Below are 17,431 nucleotides of genomic sequence, written 5' to 3'. Positions count from 1 at the left end.
ACAGAGGAAGAGCAATATCTTTTGAACGTTTTATTTTCAGTTGGAGAGGACATACTAGTGTCTCTTCCTTCAGTCTGTTTTGAATAGTAGCTGAACTCAGGAGTGAGTGCTGCTATATTATTCATTCAAAAAGGTTAGAAAAAAAAGTTGGGTGTAGTGGTACGCACCTGTAATATCAGCAAGTTGGGAGGCTGAAGCAGAAGGACTGCAAATTCAAGGTCAGCCTTAGCAATTTAGGAAGACCCTATCTCAAAAAATAAAAAAGACCAGGGTGGGTGGGGAGAGAAATGAAATTTGATGGTTTGCATGTAGAATGCTGATCTGAACGTATGTAAAAGAATCTTCAAATTTATAATATTTTTCTCCCCACAGTGCATTTGGCATCTATAGTTTATTCTGTGTGCAAATTATTTTCCAGATAGGAATGACCGACCATAGATGGGACCCTATCAATCTCAAAACCCATGATCACTTTAGACTGTAGGTGACATTTGTGAGGTTGGCAAAAAGGAATTTCTTTCTATTCCTTATGGTACCAATAGGGCAGTTGAAAAGCTGGGATGGATATTGATTATTAACATCAGTACTAATTATTAATGCTAACAGTATGGATTATATATATATATATATTTTTTGGGGGTACCGGAGATTGAACTCAGGAGCTTGACCACTGAGCCACATCCCCTGCCCTATTTTTTATTTTATTTAGAGACAGGGTCTCACTGAGTTGCTTAGTACCTTGCTTTTGCTGAGGTTGACTTTAAACTCAAGATCCTCCTGCCTCAGCCCCCTGAGCCACTGGGATTACAGGCGTGCACCACCATACCCGGCTTGGATCATAACTCTTTTGGTACAGACTAAAAGGAATCTTTTAGTCCTTTTATTTCCTAAAAAGGAATAGACTGAAAATAACTATATCATCAGTTTGGAAACAATTTTATGGAATTAATAAGTATATTTCCCATGCCTTACCAGACTTGATATTCCCATCGTCTCGGCAAATGCCATTCCAACGGGTATATAATGATGCTGAGTGAATATTGTCACTGGTGTGCTTCACTTCCTCCTGTTTCTGTCGAATCTTCTCCCAGTTTCGAACCAAAAACACATGATGCTTTAATACAAAGTTCCTGAACATAAAGAAGAAAGGACTTCCTTTATTCATTAATTCAATAAGCATTTATCACATGTCTACATAGAAGCCACTGTTAGGTGATACAAGTGAATATTTAAATGTGAATAGAGCTGTGGTAAAGATAATTATATGGGCAAGATATCATTTTTTTTTTTGGAGGGGGTGGGGAGATAGTACCAGGGATGGAACTCAGCGGCACTTGACCACTGAGCCACATCTCTAGCCCTGTTTTGTATTTTATTTAGAGACAGGGTCTCACTGAGTTGCCTAGTGCCTCACTGCTGCTGAGGTTGGTTTTGAACTCTTGATCCTTCTGTCTCAGCCTCCCAAGCTGCTGGGATTACAGGAGTGTGCCACTGCACATGGTTAAGATATCATTTACCTTTCCATCTTGATTTTTTTCGGATAAAAGAACATTTTCCTATATTATTTACAAATGACTAGCACACACTGTTAAAAGGCTACAAAATGAGGCTGTGGCTTTGGCTCAGAGGTAGAACGCTAGCCTGGTGTGCGTGAGGCACTGGGTTTGATCCTCAGCTCCACATAAAAATAAAATAAAGGTATTGTGTCTCTACAACTAAAAATATGTATATATTTTAAAGAAAGCCTACAAAAAATTTGGCAAGTGAGAGACCATATGTCAGAAATTTTTGGAGTATTCATACAAATTCTAAGGAAAACTGCAAAGATAAAATAATGGGCTTGGGATTGCCTATAACAAGAACTGGACTAGCAGATAAAGGCAAGGACATGTTAGAAGGATAGGGGCTCAGTAAATTATGGAATTAATAGGTACAGTGTCTCCATATGAAACTCTAAACTTAAATGAATTTATGTATCTGAGCCTATAAAATATTGATGGTTTTCATTATATTTTCACAGTAACATACATATAAATAAAAGTGACCTTGGAAAAGTCTTAAACTATCAGCCTTAGTAAACACATTAGATTAATTTTATAGTTACTGACTTTGTCTGGAATCACCTGTGGAAGACTGTAAACTGATGCCTGATTTCCACCTCTGAAAATTCTGGTTTATGTTTTGTAGGGTGTGTTCTGAGCATTGAGAGGTAGAAGGTGTGTGTGTGTGTGTGTGTGTGTGTGCTGCTTGGAATTAAACCCAGGGCATTATGAATGCTAAGTATATAAACTCTACCACTGAGATACATCCCCAAGCCCTTGGAGTTTTTGAAAGCTCCCAGTGCAGTCAAGTAGGGAACCAATGGATTAAGTGAAAGGGGCTAAAATTAAAATAAAAGAACATTATAAAGCTATACTTCCTAAGATATCAGAATATCTATTAGCAGGGGTTGTGGAATATGTCCCAAGACAATTTGAAAAATAGGGGACACAATCATTTTGTTTATTTCTGACAAGGATACAAAGAAGCATAAATATACATATATATATATATATATATATATATATATATATATATATATATATATATATATATATATTTTTTTTTTTTGGCAGTACTGGGAATGGAACCCAGGCCCTCATGCATACTAGGTAAGCATTCTACCAGAGAACTACATCCCCAAAATGAGCAGTCATTTTAAACCTATTCTGTGCTATGGATTCTTTCTTTTGGCAGTTCGGTGAAGCCTATGGAACCTTTTCTGAACAATTATTTTAAAATTATTTTTGAATTAATTTAAACTTCTAAGTTAATTTATTTTTCTTTTGTTTTGAGGCATTGGGGATCAAACCGAGGATCTTGTACATGATAAATAAGTGTTCTACCACTAAACTACACTCCGGCCCTTTTTAATTTTGAGATGACAGGGTCTTACTAAGTTGCCCAGAATGGCCTCAAATTTTTGAACATCCTTCCTCAGCCTCCACCACATAGGTGGAAATAATTTTTAATACATAGGATTAAAAGGAAACCAAATACACTCAAATATAGTTATAAAATGATGACAACAAAAAAACCTCAAATACTAAATTTGTGACAGAGAATTACACTTTTTGTGTGTGGTACTGGGGATGGAGCAGGACCTTGGGCATGCTAGGCCACTTAACCAATGCAGCAACTCTCTTTTGAGATGGGGCCTTGATAAGTTATAACCCTAGTCCTTGTGTTATTTTTCCTTTTGAGGCCGGGTCTCAGTAAGTTACCCAGAGTCTTGCTAAGTTGCTGAGGCTGGCCTTGAACTTGAGATCCTCCTTGTGATTCAGTCTCCCATGCCATTGGGATCACAGGCATGAACTTCCACACATGAAATTCCAGGCTGGCCTCAAACTTGCAATCCCAATGCCTCTGATTCCTGTGTAGGTGGAATTATAGGTATGTGCCACTATGTCTGGCATATATATAGATATATATATATATATATATATATATATATATATGTATATATAGATGGCAGTATAGGGGATTTAACCCAGGAGTACTCTCCCACTGAGCTACACCCCAGTCCTTTTTAAAATTTTGTATTTTAAAACAGAGTCTCCCTAAGTTTCCAAGGCTGGTATTGAACTTGTAATCTTTCTTCTTCAGCATCCTGAGAAGCTGGGATTACAGGCATGTGCTTCCATATCTGACTCCGGCTTAAATTCATTCTTAATGTGTGATGAGATAAGAGTAATGGTCTAAGAACTACAGGAATTTTGAGGTAAACATGAACATAAATGCCATTTTGAGGTATTTAAAAATATCTGTAATGTCATATGAAAATATCTGTGAATGGGCACTGCTAATTCTTCCTTTCAAAACACACACACACACTTTGCTTATAATCATATTTGAAGAAAATGACAACTATCAGAAATCAGGGAATAAAAAGAAATAATTATTTCTTCCTTTAGCAGAACAAAATGGATCAACTGAAAGAAGCTTAACAGTGTTTTAAACTGACAAGCAAATCACCTAATTTAAAAAAGAACTCAGATAAAACCATCTCCTTTTTACCTCTCTCGATTGGACATTGGCTTCATCTGTAATTGGGGTGTCAACCTTGTTGGGGTGTTGATATTTTCATTGGGCTCCTCAGAGAGATGGCCTCTCTGAAAAAAACAAATGGGTAAGATTACAGTGGAAAAAAAAAAGATCAATCAGAAATCATCTCCAGGAATATTAAGAGTACTCTTGTGGTGCCACCCTTTGCTAATCCCCTTATTTTAGTAATTTCCTTCAAGCAGCCCACGAGCAGCTCTTGGGGAAAGCCATGAATTCATTATTCACCCTTTTCTTCAGTTTGTGCTTAGACTTTCTCTTTTCTTTGGACCGTCCAGACTTTTTATGTGTGGTCATAGGCTGGCTGCTTTTGCTGCTGGTGAGTCCATTCATGCGTTGACTCTTGCCTCCGATGATTCCTCGACATTTCTCAAAGCCACACTTACAAAGTTGCTTTTAAGGGAAAGAGAATACTTTTTTAAGCCTGTAGTCTCATTTACAAATTCAAAAAGGATGCCTGAGCATTTAGTCAACCAAAGATTAGTACGTGTTAAGGAATTTGAAAATACAGGGGAAAAAAACTGATTGAGAATGTAATAAATAGAAATGGGTTTCCACAGAAGGAAAGGAAAAACTAAAGGAAAATTATTTTCAAGAAAAGAACAGATTGGAGACCTAAAATGATACGGCAATTTTTGATTCTTCAGAATTCTTAAATAATAACTGAGACCTATGTTTCCTAGATAGATGGAGTAAAAAGCAAAAAACTGTCTTCTCATGTATTTCTCAGTTGGTCCAAGACAATATGTATACTTTAGACCCATATTACAGTGCTGTAAGTGACAAAGTTCAACTTTTCCTCTAGGATTTATTATTCTTACTTGTTTCTCAACATTGAAGGAATGAAAGTTGTAATCATAAGTGAGTTCAGTCCCAGCTGGCATATCTTTAAGTGCGTACAATCCAATCCGATATACTCCATTAACAGACCTACAAAAAATGTAAAGAACATATTTAAAGAATGTGATTCTTAATATCATGCCTGAAAACCAGAAAAATTTGTACAAAACTAATTTGACTTCCTTGGGTTTTTTTCTGTGGTTCTGGGGATTGAACTTGAGGTGCTCTACCACTGAGCTACATCCACAGTTCTTTTTATTTTGAGTCCGAGTCTCATTAAGTTGCTGAGGCTGGCCATTAACTTGTGATCCTGTGCCTCAGCCTCCCAAATCACTGGGATTAATCTCTCTCTGTTCTACCCAGATTATATAATACTAACAGATGAACAGTGCGCATGTGCACACACACAGATACTTAATTGCAGTCCACTTGTCTCATTCTCCTGAGTTGATGGAATTACAGGCATAGGCCAACTGGGCCTGTTAAAGCCATATTTTAGAGAGATTCTGAATACTAAGCAAAAAAGTTAAGATGTATTATAGCCTGGCATGGTGGCATATGACTGTAATTATAGAGACTCTGGAGGCTGAGGCAGGAGGACCCACCTCAGAAACTTTGAGACTCTGTCTCAAAATAAAAAAACAAAAAAAAAAAAGGCTGGAGATGTAGCTCTGTGGAGAGCATCTCCCGAGTTCAATCCCCACTAAAGCATAAACAAAAACAAACAAACAAACAAAGGCTTTAGTCTATTAATTAAATTAAAATTGTTTCCTATGTCCTACCTAAAAATCTTACAGTTCTTACTGATCTCCTTTATTACTAAGTGTCTCTCTTGTTCTACCACATGCAAATTATTAACAATCTATTATGTAGTGTTCTAGATGTTTTACATAACAAATAAGTTTATAATGGCTAACACTTATTGAATGCTTGATGTATTAATTATAACATTTTGTTGTATTAACTGATTTAATGCCTTGACAACTTTAAAAACCAGATACCATTATTAGTTAGTATTATAACCCCTATATTACAAATGTGAAATCTAAGGCATATATAGGATAAGCAACTTGCCCAAAGTCATATAGCTAGTAACTTGGAGAATCAAGTTTCAGATCAAGGTAGTCTAGTTTCAAAATATTAACTACTATGCCATACTGTTAATACGTCTTGGCATTAATTTTTAAAATAACCCTTTGAGATAGATACTATCATTCCTATTTTATACAAGAAGTATTTGTAGCTTAGTAGTTTATTCATGGTCATATAGTACCTACAATAGCATTTAAACCCAGAGGATTAAAACTCAGGTTATTTGACTCCACAGCATGCATCAGTCTGTACCTTTATGTTGCTGTGTAGTACTCCCTTACAAAAATAAATCACACTTTATGTACCTATTCGACTGCTAATGAACATTTGGGTTAATTGCAGTAATATTTGGGTTACTGGTTATTATTTACAAAATATTGATATTCTTGTATATGTATTTTGAACATAAACACTCATTTCTGGTGGGGATATACAAAGGAGTAGGGTTGCTGGGTTACTGAATATGTGTAAGTATAGAGGAGGTACTTCCAAAATTTTACCATTTTTTTCCCCAGTGCTGGGGACTGTATACTAGGCAAGTACCACTGAGCAACACCGTGAGCCCCCAATTATTTTTTCAAAGAGATAATAACTTACATTTCACCAGCATTTTAAGAGCATTCATGTTGCTTAACACCTTCAATATCATTTTTTATCCTCAGTCCTTAATTCTAGACATTTTGGATGTAATGGTATGTAGTGGTTTTAAATTTGGTTTAATATTGTCATAATATCTAATGATGTTAAGCACTTTTTGTATATTTATTGACTGTTTTCATATTCCCTTTTTGAAATATCTATTTTTTTACCTATTTAAAAAAACTAAATTATCTCTAATTTTTTTGCAGATTCTGCAAAAAACAAAAAAACACCACGATGGCCTTTATTAAATAAACAAACTGAAAACATCATCTTCCCAGTGTATGGCTTGTCTTACATTGTTGGAAAGGTATATATATATATATATTTGGTACTGGGGACAGAACTCAGGGGTGCTCTAATACTCAGCTATATCCCTAGTCCTTTTTGAAGACAGGGTTTCACTAAATTGCTTAAGGCTTTGCTATGTTGCTGAAGTGTGCCTTGAATGTACAATCTTCTTGCTTCAGCATCCAGAGTTGCTATGACTCTGGAGGTATGTGCCATTGTGCCCAAAAAAATAGTACTTTTTTTTTTGGCGGGGGGTGGTGGTGGTGGTACCGGGTACAGGCACTTTATAACTGAGATACAACCTCAGTCCTTTATGGCCAATGCTATTTATGCCCTATTTATCTTCACCTATCCCAAGTCAAAGAAATAAAATTATCCCATTTTTCCATCTAGAAAATTTGATTGTTTCAACTATGATATTTAGGTCTATGATACACTTTAATTCTTCCGTGTGGACTAAGAAACAATGGATTGAGCACTTACTAAAAACAAACAAACAAAACCCAAAAAAGAACCTCCACTATATATATATAAATATAGTGGAGGCTTTGTCATAAATTAGGTGACAGTACATATATGGATCTTTGCCTATATTTTCTGTATTCATGTATTATATATCTCAAGCAAATACTCTTCTATTGTACCTTTATAGTAAGTATTAAAATTTGGTGGTGTAAGTCCGCAGATTTTGTTGCTCAGATCATCTTGGCTTTGCTAGGTCCTTCGCAGTTCCTCATATATATTCATGATTTAATAATATATATTAGGAATCAGCTTATCAATATCATAAGGATTGGATTTTGTATAGACTTGAATTTATAGGTAAACTTGGTAAGATGTGACATCCTAAAATATTGAGATTTCCAATCCTTGAACATGTTGTAGTCCTCCATTAATTGAAGACTAGTATTTTAATTTATTATCATTTTAAATTTCTCACATTAATATTTATTGGTTGTAGTACAGAGATCTTCGAAACATTCATTAGATTTTAGTCTAGTATTATACAGCCTTTTGTTAAGTTATTATAAATAATATTATCATTTAAAATTCACTAATTGGTTGTGACTAATATACTGCAATACATTCATCTTTTTTATTTTTATAAAGGGGTACTGAGGATTGAACCTAGGGCCTTGCACATGCTAGGCAATGGCTCTCTCACTGAGTAATACTACCACCCTTTTTTTGTTTTTAAGATAGGGTCCTGATAAATTGCCCAGGCTGGCCTCAAACTTGTGATTCTCTTGCCTCAGCCTCTGGAGTGCTGGGATTATACTTGTTTGCCACCATGCCTGGCTAGCTACAGTTTTTTTTTTTTTTGGTACTAGGAATTGAACTCCGGGGTACTAAACCACCAAACCTCATCCAGAGACCTTTGCATTTTTTTTTTTTTTTTTTTTTTTTGAGGAAGAGTCTTCCTAAATTGCTTAGGGTCTTGCTAAATTGCTGAAGCTGGCTTTGAACTTGTGAGCAATCCTCTTGCCTCAGCCTCTCAAACTGCTAGGATTATAGGCATGTGTCAGTGTACCTAGCATCTAGAATTTTTTTTCCCTTTGGGGTACTGGGGATTGAACCTAGTGGTGCTTTACCACTGAGCCACACCCCCACACCTTTTTGCTGTTTGAGACAGGGTCTTACAAAGTTGCTGAGTGCCTTGATAAATTGCTGAGGATGTTCTTAAATATTCAATTCTCCTGCCTCAGCCTCCCCAGTCACTGGAATTACTGTCATGTAGCCACCATGCCCAGCTACATTTATTTTTTAATGTTGAAGTAACTTTTCATTCCTGGAATAAATGCCACATGGCCATCATGAATTAACCTTTTAATATGCTTCTAGATTTTATTTAGTGATATTTTTATTTAGGGTTTTTGTGCCAAAGTTCATGGGAGCTATTTTTTTTAACATCCTGGTTAAGTCCTGGATGGAAGTTATGCTAGGTATAAAAAGGGAACAATTTATATTAGACTGGCAGTCATAGTAATATTTCTTAAGTATATGGAAGAATCATCAGTGGAGGTATCTGGGTCTCAAGTTTCTTTTTTATTTTTTCAGTGCTGGGTGTTGAGCCCAAAGCTTTCTGTACACTAGGCAAGTGGTTTAACAATGAGATATATCCCCAGCTCTGAAGTTTCTTTTGTTAAATAGTTTAATTACAGTTTCAAGGTGGTTTTTTTTTTTTTTTTTTTTTTTTTGGTGGTTTGGTAGATATTCAGGCTTTTGATTTCTTGTGACATTTTTGGTAAGCTGTGTTTTTTAAAAAAAAATTGTTCTGCTTGTCTAACTTTTCAAATATAAAGATGACCAGGAAAATGAATAAAACAAACCAGTGAATTAAAAAAAAAAAAAAAAAAAAAAAAGACTACTACTTCACCATAAAATGCTCAACAAGATGGACGAACTGCAAAAATACCATGCTAACTGTAAGAAGCCAGACACAAAAGACTGCAAATACATAAAAAGTTCTAGAATAGGCAAACAAAACAACAACTAAATCCCTATTACAATAGAAATCAGAACAGGGTTCGCCTTGAGATAGGAGCACTGACTGACATAGAAGGAAACTTTCTGAAATGATGAAAACATTCTATACTTACATAGGGGTGTGGATAACATAAATGAATACTGATGAAAATGTACAATTAAGAGGTATATTTCTTTGTATATTATATTTCAATTTAAATAAAACTTACATAAAATAAAGTTGTTCATAATACAATAATTATATAATTATTTTGCGTGTGGTACTAAGGACCAAACTAAAAGCCTCATGCATATGAAATAATGATTTACCACTGAGCTACATTACATGTCTATTATATTTTTTGGTTGCTTATTAGATATAATTTCTTTCCTTCTCAACTAGAATCTAGTCATTTGAGAAAAGAGACCTCATATAGCACATAGTAAGCATTCTATAAATATGAGGAATTAGTTATCATAATTACTCTATTTTCCTGGGAGTTGTTTGGATGAACAAAAGAAATAGCAGGAGCTTACCCTGCCTGAAAGATCTGGTATAATGGGCAATTGTCTAAGATGTTTTGCATAACTGACTGAAATTGTGGAACATTTAATGTCTGGTTGTCCTTAAAGTCTTCTGCTCTGCTGGTTTCTTCCCTTCACATTTTCCTGCTTCCTTACCATTTCTGCATTTCACAATTTGGATCACAGCTGTGGTTGATGAATCGGGCCTCATTTCCCATACGGTAACTGTCAATCACCATCCCACTATCCAGGTTGAGACAGTAGTGGTCACTGTGATTATGATACTGCTCAATCATCCTATTTCTGAAGAAAAAATAAATTATTATTTTTAAAAATATTTATTCTGTTTTAGGTAGACACATTTATGTGGTGCTGAGGACCAAACCTAGTGCCTCATGCATGTTAGGCGAGCACTCTACCACTGAGCCACAACCCCAGAAATTATTTGAAGCCAACCACAAGAAATTATTTAAAGCCAATTAATGAATAGGTTGAAAAGTAATCTCAAATTTTTCATTTTCCATTCTAAGCTCGTACCTTTGCCATTTTATTGGAACAAACTTACTATCTTACCTGAACTCCTGTTCGCTCACAACCTCCCCTAGATATTCAATGATGAACTGTCCAGCTTTAAGGGGTTCTTTGGTTCTGATTCCCCAACCCTTTTCCTCAGCTCGAAATCGTTCCAGACATTGCACCCACTCATGCCTTTGTATCCTCTGGTTACAGCACTGCTCACCACAGGGGCAAGTGTTGGGGGAACACTCAGCAAAGATCATCCTAGAAAGAAAAGACGTAACTGTATATCAATTTACGTGATACATTGGGTTATTTTATCCTTTTTTCATAGTATAACAAATATTATTTTTTTGTAGTATTAAACACAGAACACAGGAATGATCTACCAATGAAGTACATCTCCAGGCCCTTCTTTAGGCATGTGCCACTGCGCAGCCCCTTCTTCTTCTTCTTCGTTTTTTTTTTTTTTTTTTTTTAATATTTATTTTTTAGTTTTAGGTGGTGTTGAGGATCAAACCCAGCGCCCCGTGCATGCCAGGCGAGTGCGCTACTGATTGAGACACATCCCCAGCCCCACTTCTTATTTTTTGAGAAAGGGTCTTGCTAAATTGTCCAAGATGACCTGGAACTTGGTATTCTTTTGCCTCAGGCTCCCAAGTTGTTGGTATTATAGCATGTGCCACCATGCCTGGTTTGTAGAATACATTAAATTTTTTTTTTTTTTTTAGTTGTAGGCTGGAGACATCTTTATTTTTTCTATGTATTTATTTTTATGTGGTGCTGAGGATCGAACCCAGTACCTCACACATACTAGGCAAGTGCTCTACTACTGAGCCACAACCCCAGCCCTAGAACACATTTTTAAATGATTATAAAATAAATGTTTTTTTTTTTTTTTTGTATCAGGGATCAAAATCAGGGGCTCTTAACCACTGAGCCACATCCCCAGTCCTTTTTTGTATCTGATTTAGAGATAGGGTCTTCACTGAGTTGCTTAGCTTCTCGCTGAATTTCTGAAGCTGGTTTTGAACTCACGATTGTCCTGCCTCAGCCTTCCCAGATACTGGGATTATTATATATGTGCCAATGAGACTGGCTATTGAAATAAATTTTTAATAAAATTTATTTCACTAAGATCATTATATTTAATTAAAAATTAACAGCACAAAAATTTCTAAATCAGTCTTTAAATACCCAATGCTTCTTCTAAATTATTATGCAAATTGTCCACTCAATATCTGGGATAAGCGCCATTAGTATTTATCAACATCAAGAATGCATTTACTGGGGCTGGGATTGTGGCTCAGCAGTAGAGCGCTTGCCTCCCATAGGTGGGACTTGGGTTCGATCCTCAGTACCACATAAAAATAAAGGCATTGGGTTGTATCCATCTACACCTAAAATATTCTTTTATATATATATATAATATAATATATATATATATATAAAATATTCTTTTATATATATATATATATATATATATATATATATATATATATATATATATATATATATATAAAAGAATGAATTTACTGCCGTGCCTGCCTATAGTCCCAGTGAACTGGGAGGCTGAGGCCCTAAGCAATTTAGTGAGACCCTGCCTCAAAATGAAACACAAAAAGGGCTGGGGACATGGTTCACTGGTTAAACACTCCTAGGTTCAATCCCTGGTTCAAAAAATAATCATAATAATAAAAAAATTAACTGCCACCCATAGTTATTCATTCAATGTTCATACTGAACACTTTGTTGCATCCCATGATCATTTTGACTTTGGAAAAAAATTATGATAAATGATGTAGAATTTATTGAAAAATTTTTAGGTATAAGTTCAGTGATATTAAGTACTATTCTTATTTTGTTTTTCTGTTTTTTTCTTTTTTATTTATTTTTCTATTTTTAGTCATACATGACAGCAGAATGTATTTTGACATATAATACATACATGGAATGTACATACATCAATCATAAACTATTCTTATTTTTCATGAGATTTCATATCTTATTACTGGAAATATTTCTACATTGGAAATAACATTTCTAGTATATATGAACTCATAACTGCTAGTGAATTACTAAGTAAAACTTTCTGAACGTAGTAGATGAAAGTTGTTACTAATGTTTTCTCACTGCTTTCTTTTTAAAAATTCCTTGATCTTTTGTGGGAGCATTAAATTTTGGTACATGCTTTGAAATCCTCCTAAGGCTGATAAGCATGATTAAAATGAGCCAAAGTAGCAGCCCATGCCTGTAATCCCAGTGGCCAGGAAGCCCAAGGCAGGAAGATCTGGAGTTCAAAGCCAGCCGTAGAAATTTAGCAAGGCCCTGAGCAATTTAGCAAGACTCTGTCTCAAAATAAAAAATAAAAAGGGTTGAGGGCAGAGGTTGGGGCTGTAGCTCAGCAGCACAGCACTTGCCTCGCAGGTGTGAGGCCCTGGGTTCGATCCTCAGCACCACATAAAAAAAAAGAAAGAAAAAGATGAATGTCCCTGAGTTCAATTCCTGTGTGTGTGTGTGTGTGTGTGTGTATAAAAATACAGAAATAAATTTAAAAAACAAAATAAGGGGCTGGGATTGTGGCTCAGCGGTAGAGCGCTCGCCTAGTTTGGCGGGACCCAGACTCGATCCTCAGCACCACATAAAAATAAAGGCATTGTGTTGTGTCCATCTACATCTAATATATATACATATATATTTTATATATACACACACACACACACACACACACAAACAAACAACCAAAATAACATAAGGAAGGAGCAGGTGTAGTGGCACAAACCTTTAATTCCAACAACTTAGGAAGGTGAGGCAGAAGGATTCAAGTGGAGACCAGTCTGGTCAACTTAGTGGTATCCTATCTCAAAATAAAATTTAAAAAGAGCTGGGGATTTAGATCAGTGGTACAGCATTGAGTTCAATCCTCATTACTGAAAAATTGTGTTGTCTACAGTTGTAGGTACTGAAATATACTCAATTTGTCTGGAAAAATTCTTAAAATTTAAAAGTAAAACAGGTTGTTTCTATTCACTGTGTCTGGAAAATCAAACCATAAGTTTTCCAAAATCTGAAAGTAGATGCTGTGAACTAAGATGTGAAGTTTCTGATTTAGTGATATAAATTGCCATTATCATAGGTAGTGATGCCTTTGAGAAACTAGAAAATATTTTTCCCCTCAACATATAGTCTAGGCCAAAAATTCTACTTATTACGAAGATAACTCAATAGCACTGGGAAATGTATTAGTGTGATCAATTTAACTAGCTACAAAGATTCTGATTATTCTCTGTGACTAGAAGTGGGTTTTCATTTGAAATAAATGAATATTCCCACTCTTAATCAGGATTTGAATAAGCCTTGGAGGTAGGGGAGGTATGGGAGAGGGAGTGAATATGATCTTTCTTATTTTTTGGGACAAGGAATTTGATCTGTGGTACAAAAAATGAAGGATCTTAAGGTTCTCAAAGATGGGTAAATGGAAGCAAGCTGTACTCACTTCACACTGAAGTTTAGAGAGGAACTAAAAGGGAGCAAAAGGTCCTTTGAGTCAGGTGCACACCTGTAATCTCAGCTATTTGGGGACCTAGGCAGAAGACTGCAAATTTGAGGCTAACCTGGACAATTTAACAAGATCCTGTGTCAAAATGAAATTTAAAAAGGTCTGGGGCTAGGCATTGTGGTGCACGCCTATAATCCCAGCAACACTAAAGGCTGAGACACGATGAGGATGGCAAGTTTAGGGCTAGCCTTAGCAATTTAGAATTTAGTAAGATTCTGTCTTGCAATGAAAAATAAGGTCTGGGATGGGCTGGGGTTGTGGCTCAGTGGTGTAACGCTTGCCTAGCACACATGAGGCACAGGGTTTGATCCCCAGCACCGTATTAAAAAACTAAATAAACAAAATAAAGGTATAGTGTCCATCTACAATTAACAAAATATATAAAAATGGCTTTAAAGAAAATAAAGTTCTGGGGGTGCAACTCCATGATGAAGCACCCTTATTTTAATCCCCAGCACTGCAAAAAAAAAAAAAAAAAAAAAAAAAAAAGTGATCTGTGAGGGCTGGGATTGTGGCTCAGTGGTAGAGCGCTCACCTAGCATGGGCGGGACCCGGGTTCGATCCTCGGCACCACATAAAAATAAAGGCATTGTGTTGTGTCCATCTACACCTAAAAAATAAATATTAAAAAAAAAAAAAAATCTGTGAACTTTAAGGGTAACCACTGCCAGAGGCATTTTTTTCTAGGATGGATATATATGTGTGTGTGTGTGTGTGTATTTTTTTTTTTTTTTTGGTACTGGGGATTGAACCCAGGCAAGCTTAACCACCAACCCACATTCCCAGCCTATTTATTTATTTATTTATTTATTTTTGGTGCTGAGGATTGAACCCAGGGCCTTGTGCATGTGAGGAAGGCACTCTACTAACCGAGCTATACCCATAGCCCAGCCCTTTTATTTTTATTTTGAGACAGGGTCTCCCTAAGTTGCTTAGGGCCTTGCTAAGTTGTTGAGGCTGGCCTCAAACTTGCAAACCTCCTGTTTCAACCTCCCAAATTGCTAGGATTATAGGTGTATGGCATTGTGCCTGGTAGCAATATACTTTTATATTCCCAGAAGCATTCAGCTTTTATTCATTCTTTGGCACTGAGGATTGAACTCAGGGTACTTAACTGCTAAGTCACATTCCAAATCCTTTTTTGAGATAGGGTCTTGATAAGTTGTTTAGGGCTTCAGTAAGTTACTGAGCTGGCTCTGAACTTGTCATCTTCCTGCCTCAGTCTCCCGAGTTGCTGGGATTACAAACATGTGCCACCCTGCCTGGGTAATTTTTTTGTTTTTAATATTTTTTAAGTTTTGATGGAACTTTATTTATTTTTTTTAATTTTTATGCAGTGCTGAGAATTGAACCCAGTGCCTTACATGTGCTAGGCAAGCGCTCTACCACTGAGCCACAACCCCAGCCCCTGCCTGGCTAATTTTTATTTTAAGACAGGGTCATGCTGAGGCTAGCCTTGAACTTGTGATCCTCCTGCCTCAGCCACCTCAGTTGCTGGAATTATAGAGGGGCAGTTTGTAGACTCGCAGCTAATTTACAAATGTACATTAATCATAGAAACTTGGTTCATGGTTTTAAATCTGGTGTTTATGTGGAAAGGAACAACAAATTCCAAGGCATGATGTTAAAAAGTCTAACTTTTAAAACTTAAAAAAGTTTTTTAAGTACTTATTTCAAATAATTATTAAAAAGTTATTTTATTTTTATTTTTTTGCAGTACCAAGCGAGGGACCCAGGGACATTCTAGCAATGAGCTACATCCCCAGTCCTTATTTTTTTGTTTTGAGAACAGGGTCTTGCAAAGATGCCAAGGCTAGCTTTAAACTTTTGATCCTCCGGCCCTAGCCTCCCAAGTAGCTGATATTAAAGGCATGGGCCACAGTGCCTAGCTAATTATTTAAAAAATTAGCCCTGAATAAAGTGTTTCTTGGACCACCTGCAAATGAGTCAGTTGAGAAATACAAAGGCAGATCCTACAGATCCTTTAATAACCCCTCTCCAATATTTATAGAACCTTGAATATGAAAACAGGAAAGTCATCATACATATTAGCTGGTGTAATTTAGCTGCATCTTTATGAGGGTTACTTTAATATCTATGAAGAAGGAATATGCTAAAAGTAATATATTTTACTTTTCGACACATACTTATGCATTTATCACATTATTTTGTTATTCATTCTATATATGCTAATGTAGTGATCACATTTCTATGAAAATCAGTTGTTAGCATTATATTTAAGGGTTTGCTTTCTCTTTTCACTTAGGGAAGTGTTTTTTTTTTTTTTCTTTTTGAAGAAAAGCAACAATGTGAAGGATAAATATCTGTCCTTAGAAAAATGACATAAAGGCTGGGGCTGTATAACTCAGTGGCAGAGCGCTTGCCTAGCATGTGTGAGGCACTGGGTTCAATCCTTAGCACCACATAAAAATAAATAAAATAAAGGTATGTTGTCCATCTACAACTACAAAAAAAAAAAAAAAAAAAAAAACATAAAATAACCAATGTAATTTGTAAGGTAAATATCCAAATATTTAATTTTTAAGTGAATTAAACAAAAAAAAAAAAAAAAAAAAGGGATGGGGTTGGGTACAATGGTACATGCCTGTAATCTTGGCCAGCCTCAGCAATTCAGCAAAACTATCTCAAAATAAAAAAATAAAAAGGTCTGGGGATGTAGCTCAGTGGTAAGGCACCCCTGGGTTCTACCCCCAGTACATACAAACCATCCAAACAATCAACCAAAAAAAAACAGACTGGGATACAGGTCAGTTCATTTGTAGAACAGTTGCCTAGTATGTGAGAGGCCCTGGGATTAATCCCCAGCACTGGTAGAAACAAAATAAAAACAAAACAAACCAACCCTCAGTGCAATTAGCAGTATAGTATAGAGGAAAAAACATGAGACACACACACAGACACACACACACACATATTTATTTTTTTTTGTAGTTGTAGATGGACAGAATGCCTTTATTTTATTTGTCAATTTTTATGTGGTGCTGAGGATCGAACCCAGTGTCTCACGCATGCTAGGCAAGCGCTTTGCCACTGAGCTACAGACCTAGCCCAATGAATTATATTTTTCATTTTTGTAGGTCTGAGATTGGATTGAGAGGTATTCTACTACTGAGCTACATTCCCAGCCCATTTTTATTTGGAGACTGGGTCTCAATAAGTTGCTGAGGGTCTTGCTAAGTTGCTGGGGCTGGCTTCAAACTTGTGATCCAAGTGCCTCAGCCTTCAGAGCAGTTAGGATTAATGGCATGTGCCACTGCGCCCAGTAAGAGTCTTGGTCAAACTGATATGAATTTAAATTCTGTCTCCATCTTTCAAGTGTTGTGTAATATGGAGTAATTTACTGTCCAAATTCTAAGATACTTCATCTGGAAAATGTAAAAC

General features: G+C 36.0%; 1 protein-coding gene across 4 annotated transcripts in view; it reads right to left on the bottom strand.

The window, feature by feature from the left end:
• Positions 1-17,431, bottom strand: part of Ash1l (ASH1 like histone lysine methyltransferase) — a 174,505-nt gene that overhangs the window by 19,041 nt on the left and 138,033 nt on the right. For all 4 annotated transcript variants that reach the window (XM_046421554.2, XM_058571916.1, XM_046421555.2 and 1 more), the window contains 6 exons: positions 10,528-10,734; positions 10,111-10,257; positions 4,923-5,031; positions 4,330-4,494; positions 4,057-4,151; positions 973-1,130 (listed from right to left, as the gene is read on the bottom strand). In XM_046421554.2, the coding sequence (XP_046277510.1) occupies positions 973-1,130; positions 4,057-4,151; positions 4,330-4,494; positions 4,923-5,031; positions 10,111-10,257; positions 10,528-10,734 (881 nt within the window). The remainder of the gene's footprint in view (positions 1-972; positions 1,131-4,056; positions 4,152-4,329; positions 4,495-4,922; positions 5,032-10,110; positions 10,258-10,527; positions 10,735-17,431) is intronic.

This window comes from Marmota monax, unplaced genomic scaffold, assembly GCF_021218885.2.
Source record: "Marmota monax isolate L192 unplaced genomic scaffold, Marmota_monax_Labrador192_F-V1.1 WCK01_AAM20220418_F8-fsc00108, whole genome shotgun sequence".
NCBI lineage: Eukaryota > Metazoa > Chordata > Mammalia > Rodentia > Sciuridae > Marmota > Marmota monax.
This window is presented reverse-complemented; position numbering and strand designations above follow the sequence as displayed.